Raw genomic sequence first — 8892 nt, forward strand, 5'->3', positions numbered from 1 at the left:
GGGCCATGTTTCCATGCTGTATCACTAAACTATCGAGAATGGGCAAACATTGGTTGGCATGGACTCGGTGGGCCAAAGGGCCTGTTTCAATGCTGGAGCTCTAAACTGAACTAAACTTAAAACAAGAGCTGACGCGTCTGCTTTGCTTGCAGGGGAGAAGCCGTACATCTGCGAGATCTGTGGTAAGAGCTTCACCAGCCGGCCAAACATGAAGCGCCATCGCCGCACGCACACGGGCGAGAAGCCGTACCCATGCGACGTATGCGGCCAGCGCTTCCGTTTCTCCAACATGCTGAAGGCCCACAAGGAGAAGTGTTTCCGAGTCACCAACCCTATCACCCCGGACAACAACCTGGCCTCCAGCCCACCCCCCAACTCCAACCCCCTCCTTTCCCACCCCCACTCCCACCCTCACTCCCACCCTCACCCTCACTCCCTCCCGCTGCCCCTCCTACACTCCCTGCCCCCCATCCTGCCCCCTCCCCACCATCTCCCACCCCCTCCACCCCTCTTCCCGGCCAGTCGGATCAACGCCAACAACAACTGAACGGCAGAGAGTTATTATTTCTTCTTCTCTCCTCTCTGTACAAAAGAGACAAGGAACTCTAGCAATCGGCTGAAGGTGCCCTCCTCCCTCCCTTCCTCCCTCCCTCCTGCCCCTCCCAAGTGTGACTCTGAATATACTGTTAACTGGGAGGAAAATATAACCAAAAGAGGCAAATGTACTTAAAAGGATGGGGACTTAAAGTCGATGAACCTTCGGGGAGGGGGAAGGGGACAAAGATCATGACTTGTGTAACGATAAAAACCTATTTTGGTGTATTATTTACAGTAAGGATGCAGACAAATTTTTTTTTTTTTTAAGTATCATATAGGACAAGACTAATGTGGACTAGTCTCAACCACTTTTAAAGGCATCATAGACTTTAACCGCTCACTAAAAAAACAACCTGTGTTAGAACACAAATATTCCTGCAGTATAAAATGCAAGAAGGACTAGTGCAACTTTATTGCAGAGTGCATCTCGGGGGCGGGGAAGAGGCTAAACAAGACGCACTTAATAAATGTGTTCCTGATATACTTACTTAATTAGCAAGGTAATATTGGGAGCCTTCCCATTTCCCGTCGCTCCCCTTTTCCCTCGCCACCAATCTATAACCTGCTATTTTATTTAACAAGGGTAAGACGAGCTGTGCTTGTGTGTAGCACGCTTTAACTATTTACAGGAGCGAGTCTAACAGACTTGACGTTTATGTTTTAGCAGTCAATGTGGGTGTTGCGCAAGTGAACCGTGACATTGTTTATTAAAGCATGGAGCCCGTAACCTACTGTGGAATCTGTTGAAAGGAGAGTGAGAAAGAAGGAGCTCCATCTTGTGGGAGTGTGCAGAAGCCAAAGAGGGGGGAGATGGGGAAGGTTAGTCGTAAGAGATAGTTCTTCTGGCTAGGAAGCCATGAACCTGGGCACAACACTAATTTCTCCTGCCCCTCTGAGCCCACTCCAGCTCACCTTTGCTGTCCTTTACTTACAAACTTCATGAATGTTTCTGGGGATTTTTTTTTAATAGCAATTAGCACTTAATCATGGACAGCATATCTTCTAATGGATAAATGCTGTTGTTGCCGCTTTCTCGTTTCTGGAACATTAAAAAAGAGAAAGGGTAGACTGTTTCAGTACTGGCCCAGGGATTTTGATGCAAAGCAACCGAATTGGGAGTGAAACTAGTTAGTGTAACGCTGAAGGAAAAGCGATGAATCCTGCCGTGCACCCGGCAAAAAGGATGCAATGATCTGAGCTGGAGAATCTCACATGGTGGTATTCAGATGTGGAGCATTGGGTCACTAAAATCGCAACAGCAATCCTCTGTCAGTGATTGTTCGGCTCCAAGCCATAGTGAGCGAGGGCTTTTGTCCTGTTCTTTAAGTCTTGCCTCACCTGAACACGAAAACATGTGAATTTCCCTTTCAAATGTTGCCTTAGATGATTGAGTGCATTGAGTTGCAAGTTTGGATGGAGGCAGTTCAATAATGGACATGGATGCACATCACAGAAGTGTTTCCACCCTCCCTCCCTCCCTCCCCTTCCACCACTTCCAGCAGATGTGGCTGCCGTTGACGCATCTGGAGATGTGCTCCGTTCTCAACTTTCAGTGGTGTCTTTGTGATAGAGTTGGGGGTTCATGTTTTGGAGATGAACGGGTAACATGATTACTCCAGTGACTTGTAAGTGTTTCAATTGGTATATCAATGTGTGCTTCAGATAGGGACTTTGTCAGTGTACGGATGATCAAACACCATCAGTTTTTCCTAACCAAGGACTTTCTGATCTTGTCAGATGGTGCCCAAGGACAAGGGAATATTGGGGTTGATAATTGACTTATGTTGAACTTGCTTGAGCTTTGGGAAGGCTTCTAATAAGCAGTCAGGCAATAGCATGGAGATCCCCAGCAGGACCACATACATTGCTAATCCTTGCGTCATACCAAACAAAGGTAAGTCCACGTCTATGCCTATCACATCTTCACCTCAAAAAATGATGGCCTCTGAAAGATGAACTTTTGCAAGAAGTTAGACACAAATTGCGGGTCAGGCAGCATCCCTGGAAAAAAAACGTTTCAGGGCGAGACCTTTCTTCAGACAGGGGAAGGGGAGAGGGAAACCAGAGGTATGAAAAGATACAAAGAGCAAATGAATGAAAGGCATGAAAAGAACTAATCAAAGCCAGCAATGATGATGAAGGAAAGGTGGAGTCCACAATGGTCCATTGTTGGCTATGGGAACGGTGATGACGAGTGAATTCAAACAGTGAAACTAAGCAGGACGGCAGTGGAACTAGCAGGACTGAGTGGGGGAGGGATGGAGAGTGGGGGAATGCAAGGGATACTTGAAATTAGAGAAATCAATATTCATACTGCTGGGTTGAATCAGAGCAGGAAAATAGACTGTGCAGTACATCCAGTCTTCTATTGTGAGCCCAGCAGGGTAAGTAGAGGATCCAAGAGCTAGATGGGCTTTAATTGCAGAAGGATTGGATTACAAGAGTAAAGTCAGACTGCAGTTGCTTTGGAGACACAAGAGACCACTGGTGCTGGAATATGGACCACAAATAGGGTCAAGTAAAATCAGAGGAGGAAAGTAGTTTTGGGTCAAGACACTGCATTAGGACCGAGAGTCGGTCCCAGTGAGGGGTCCTGGCCCAAAACGTCGACAATTCCTGGTCCCTCCACTGATGCTGCTCAACCCTTTGCTAGTTCCTCTAGCAAAGCCAGACACAAAGTGCTGGAGTAACTTAGTAGCATTTCTGGAGAATATGGATAGGCGATGTTTCAGGTTGGGACCCTTCTTCAGAGTTCCTCTAGCAGTTTGGTTTATCGCTGCAGATACATCACGTCTTGTTGAGACCACATCTGGTTTTGTTAGATTGATTGCTTTGTTCAAGAATCATCATTTGGGGAGAGATTCAGTCCACTGGACGTATAATTCCCTGGTGTTTAGAAGAATAAGAGGAGATCTCATTGAAACTTAAGATTGTATGTGCCATGGTAGGTTGAATGCTGAGAAGATAGTTATCCTGGCTGGAGCGTTTAGATCCAGCAGATCCTGTCTTGGCCACTTAGGAGTGAGAGGAGGAGAAATTTCTTAACTCTAACTAAGGCTTGCGAATGTTTGGAATTCTCTATTCCAGAAGACAGTGGATGGTTAGTTTTTGAATATAATCACGACAAGATTGCTAGATCTTTGGGATGCTAAGGCAATCAGGGAATATAGGGAATGGTATTGATTTATTATTGTCATGTGTACCGAGATAGAGTAAAAAGAAAACTGTTTTTCCAAACAAATCATGCGTACATTGTCCCATGAAAGAGAGAAAATAAACAGAGTACAGGATATAGGGTTACAGCTGCAGAGAAAGTGCAGATTTAGAAAAAGTGCAAGGGATGCACCGAGATAGGTTGGAATATCGGGAATTTATCTCCAGCATTTAAGTGGTCTTCTGTTCCACAGTCTGATTATTGTGTAGGAAACTGGAATTAGAGTTGAATATCAGCGAACTGCAGAGAACATAGGGAATGGGTGGCACAGCTGGTAGAGCTGCTGCTTCACTGCGCCAGAGACCTGAGTTCGATCTTGACCTCGGAGGGCCGTTTATGCAGAGTTTGCACGTTCTCCCTCTGACTGCGCAGGTTTCCTCCCACATCCGAAAGACATGTTGGTTTGTAGGTTAATCGTGTCTGTAAATTACCCCTAGTGTGTAGAGAGTGGATCTTAAAGTGGTATAACATAGGATTAGTATAACATATGATTAGTGTGAACGGGTGATCGATGGTCGGCGTGCAATTGGTGAGCCAAAGGGCCTGTTCCCATGCTGTCTCTTAACTAAACTAAAGAAGTCTCACAAAGGGTAAAACAGACCCTTCCACACCCTCCTGCCCTCAGTCTTGCTGGCAAACCTGAGCTTGCTGTACCTACCGGATGCCGCTGATGTTTTTCACTGTCCACATCTACAGTAGATAGTTGGGAGTTGCTACCAGAGTCTAATGTGTCTCCACAGGCTGCCATTTTAGTTTACTTCGGATTGCTCGACTAACAGATACTAGCAAACAGTTTTTTTAGTTTTGAACACTAACATAGGTTTTAAAAGCATTTATTACACGGAGCGCTTAGGCAGTCTTCTGTTTTGAAACTAGACTAAAGCTGCAGTGATTGCCTGCTTTGGGGCCTGAAATGGTCTTGGTTTTCAAACAACACGTACACTACACTTCATCTGCTTCACAGATTTCTCTTTGAGTAATTGTTGGATGTCCTTTAATTCCCCCACCCCCATTGTACTCCAGTGCACAATTAAATAGTTGGCATCCGTCCATCTGCGAGAGATGATGGTACAGCTTTGATGTTGTTCTGCTTGGAGAGGGGAATGTTTCATCTGTGGTTGCATTTATTGCTGTGGCTGACTAGGCCTCTCCTTGACAGGTGAAGTTGTTTCTGGCTGTTGGATTGGGGAGTGTGTTATTGTTGCTGTTGAGCATTTAGTGGCGTTGGTGCCTGGCCCCAGGGTCTTGAACCACGTGTTTCATACCCGCCTGGAGGTCCTTTCTCCCTCTCACACAATGAAGTAAGACTGGAAAAATGGCCGCTCATTTGAAATAAGTGAATCGGAAATGACATAATCAATCAGCAACTTTAATCTTACAGAAAATCACTGTCTTTTATTGGGGAGAAGTTCACAAGTCAGGAGTAGAATTATACCATTCAGCCCATTGAGCCTACTCTGCCATTCAATCATGGCTGATCTATCTTTCCCTCCCAACCCCATCTATTGACCTCTCCCCATAAGCTTTGGTACCCTTATTAATCAAGAATCTGTCAATCTCTGCTTTAAACCCAGTGACTTGTCCTCCACAGCCAACTGTGGCAATGAATTCCACAGATTCACCACTCTCTGGCTAAAGAAATTCCTCCTCATCTCCTTTCTTAAGGTACATCATTTTATTCTGAGGCTGTGGACTCTGGTCCTTGACTCTGTTGTGCAGGTCTTTGAAGAATCATTTGGAGGCAAATAACAGGGGAGCGAAAGTATGTTTGCACGTGCACTGTTAACACACAGACTATATTTTAGATAATTTAACGTGCAGTATTTGTCTTTGCACAGAGGGAAGGAGGAATGTGTCAAGTGAAGCATCGCAGTATTTTTAATGTGCTCTTTATCGGATACAGAGTTTTAAATGTTAAATAAAATAAAAGGTTGATTATTATAAAAACATAGGACTTTTTAATATTAAATGTTTTTAATACTTTAGAATTCTGCCTATTTTGCTCATCGTAAAGAGAAGGAATTGGAGGGGAACTACACTTTAAGCAATAGTTAAAGAAAGGGGTTAGCATTTTGATGTTTCTCACAGTACTGATAATTCAGCACTTTTCATTATGTCTTGGTGTTCTACTATAGGAGCCCTCAGCAAGTCATTGGCAAATAAGCCCTCATTTTTTTTAAAAGCCTGACCTCCTGCATAGGAACTACCACAGTGGCTGCAATTCTTTGCAGTTTTGGTGTGAAGGGGGAGTTGTCACATTGTGATGTTTTTTTGCACAAGTTCAAGGTTAATGTGTAGGAAGGAACTGCAGATGCTGGTTTGCACTGAATATAGACACAAAATGATGGAGTAACTCAGTGGGTCAGGCAGCATCACTGGAGAAAAAGAATAGGTGAGGTTTCAGGTTGAGACCCTTCAGGCTGAGAGCAGTCAGTCTGAAGAAGGTTCTCGACCCGAAACGTCACCTATTCCGTTTCTCCTGAAATGCTGCCTGACCCGCTGAGTTACTCCAGCATTCTGCGTCTATCTTCAGTTCAAGGTTAATTGTTCATTTGCAGAGATCCTTTCCCTCAAACCCGCAGTCACACCTCAAAACTGCATTTGCCAGAGGGAACGTGTGATTGTGCCCTTCCCTTTTTTTGTAGCCAAGATCTCTTTGTATCATTGAATGGGGGTGGGAAATGTTTGAATTCCATAATCCTATTTTTAAAAAAAAGTTTTGATAAAAAAGTTTTTGACAAAAATTATCCCAAAGAAAGCAATAAATGGACATTTAGCAGGACAAACTCACACAGGTAATCTGTATGTCTTTGTGTCGCAGAACAACAATGTTAAGAGGATTTTATTTTGTTTTGGTGGCACTACCTTCGGTGAGTCTTATTTTTGATTTTTTTAAATAAATCCTCATTCCAGTTGCAACAATTTCAGGAACTCTCATCCTTTTCAAGCCAAACACGCGTTACATTCCTGTTGGAAGTAATTCCGCATGGTCATGATATGGTCTGCCCCTCTCTTGAGGCTGAATGGGTTAAAGATTTGGACGCATTCTGCTTGGATATTAAATTCAAAGGTAACTAAGTCTGAGAATCAGAGTTGAAGGGTGAGAGTTAATAATGAATCGGATGATTTAACCCTTTGTAGGCATCCATTATCCACCGCAAATGTTACTTTTCACTGTACTGACCAGTATCAAGGGTGAATTTCTTCATGTGCTTCATTTAGGTAAGCTATTTTTTATCCATGAAATCTTGCACCTTATCCCTATTTAATAGTCCTTTCTACACAGACCAGAGGGGTGGGATGAATGGTTGGTGGGAGGGGGGGGGGGGGGGGGGGGCGCGGGTGGGGGAAGAGGCGGGGGGGAGTTGGTGGGGAGGAACGTTGCTCCATTACTGTAGTTATTCCACTATCTTGCTACGAGATTATACCAATGTTGCTGGCTGCATAGTACTGCCTCATTCAGGTAGTGTACAGCTGGTTAACATAGGGAAATGCTACAGTTAATATTCAGTGGATTCAGGGCCAAAATTTAGCTTGGCCGTCTAGTAAAGCATTAGGTTTAAAAAAAATAAAAATTTGTGTAACAGTCATAAGTATCTTAATTCTATATTTTACTACATAAATACATCTTAGTTATCTTGTGTATATAGCATTAATATAGAATGTTGTAATCTTGTGGTTAAAAGGAAGATTATGTCAATAGGTGCTACAATTACCAGTCTATATCAGTCATTTATGTATTGCTTAGTGTATAGTGTATACAGGATTTGCTGTCTTAATTCATGAGATAAATAAATCCTTTCATTATAATAAATATACGATTCATGCCTTGATTTTATTTTAAGTGTAATTGTCAACCAATTTGCAGTTTAATGCAATCCTTCTGCCTAAAACTTATTTTTTGTAATCCTTGGGGATCTGAGGATTAAGTTTTAAGAGAGTGGCTGAGATCTAGAAAATGCTGCCAGTGGAAGTGCTGGAATCGGATACAAATACAACATTCAAAAGCATTCAGGTAGGTACATAAATGCATAGTGTACATTTGTCAACGGTACTAATGTCATCAGTCTGAAGAAGGGTCTTGACCCGAAACGTCACCCATTCCTTCTCTCCTAGATGCTGCCTGACCTGCTGAGTTACTCCAGCATTTTGTGATACCTTCGATTTGTACCAGCATCTGCAGTTATTTTCCTGCACAACTGGTCGGCACGGACTCGGTGGGCTGAAGGACCTGTTTCTACACTGCATCTCTAAAGTAAAGTCACATTTTTCGATGTTGGAAATCTGAAATACATTTCGTAAATACTCAGCAAATCAGGTACGAATCGTAAGAAGAAGAACAAATGTAATTGGTCAATGACTTGCTATAGGCTGGTACATCAAACGTTGGCACGCAAACATAGTTGGAAAGTAATGAGGTGGGAGTCTATAGAGGTGCAGAGAAATGACTCAGCATGATGGCATTAAAGCAAAGGTGGGTGGGAATGGGCCGTGTAAAGAATGAAGGATTGTTTTAGGGGTCGCCAGGTCTTGAGGGCTGGACTATTGGGAGAGGCTGGGCAGGCTGGGACTTTATTCCTTGGAGCACAGGAGGCTGGGGGGGTGATCTGACAAATTCATGAGGGGAATAGATAGGGTGAATGCACGGTCTTTTGCCCAGGGTAGGGGAATCAAGTACCAGAGGACATAGTTCTAAGGGCACCATTTTCACACAGATGGTGGTGGGTATATGGAACGAGCTGCCATAAGAGGTAGTTGAGGCAGCTACTATAGCACCATTTAAAAGAAATGGGGGAAAAAATCTATAAATGCTGGTTTAAATCGAAGGTAGACACAAAATGCTGGAGTAACTCAGCGGGTCAGGCAGCATCTCTGGAGAGAAGGAATGGGTGACATTTCGGGTCGAGACCCTTCGTCAGACTGATGTCTGAAGAAGGGTCTCGACCCAAAACGTCACCCATTCCTTCTCTCCCGAGGTGCTGCCTGACCCGCTGAGTTACTCCAACATTTTGTGTCTACCTACCATTTAAAAGAAACTTGAATGGGTACATGGATATGAAAGGTTTAGCAGGATATGGGTC

At 43.7% G+C, this 8892-nt stretch overlaps 1 protein-coding gene across 6 annotated transcripts in view; it reads left to right on the forward strand.

Moving 5' to 3' along the window:
• Window positions 1–7116, forward strand: part of zbtb47b (zinc finger and BTB domain containing 47b) — a 165102-nt gene extending 157986 nt beyond the window's left edge. For all 6 annotated transcript variants that reach the window (XM_078423896.1, XM_078423891.1, XM_078423862.1 and 3 more), the window contains exon 6: window positions 153–7116. In XM_078423896.1, the coding sequence (XP_078280022.1) occupies window positions 153–547 (395 nt within the window). In that variant the 3' untranslated portion in view covers window positions 548–7116. The remainder of the gene's footprint in view (window positions 1–152) is intronic.
• Window positions 7117–8892: the final 1776 nt, after the last annotated feature.

The sequence above is a fragment of the Rhinoraja longicauda genome, chromosome 2, assembly GCF_053455715.1.
Source record: "Rhinoraja longicauda isolate Sanriku21f chromosome 2, sRhiLon1.1, whole genome shotgun sequence".
Classification (NCBI taxonomy): Eukaryota; Metazoa; Chordata; class Chondrichthyes; order Rajiformes; family Arhynchobatidae; genus Rhinoraja; species Rhinoraja longicauda.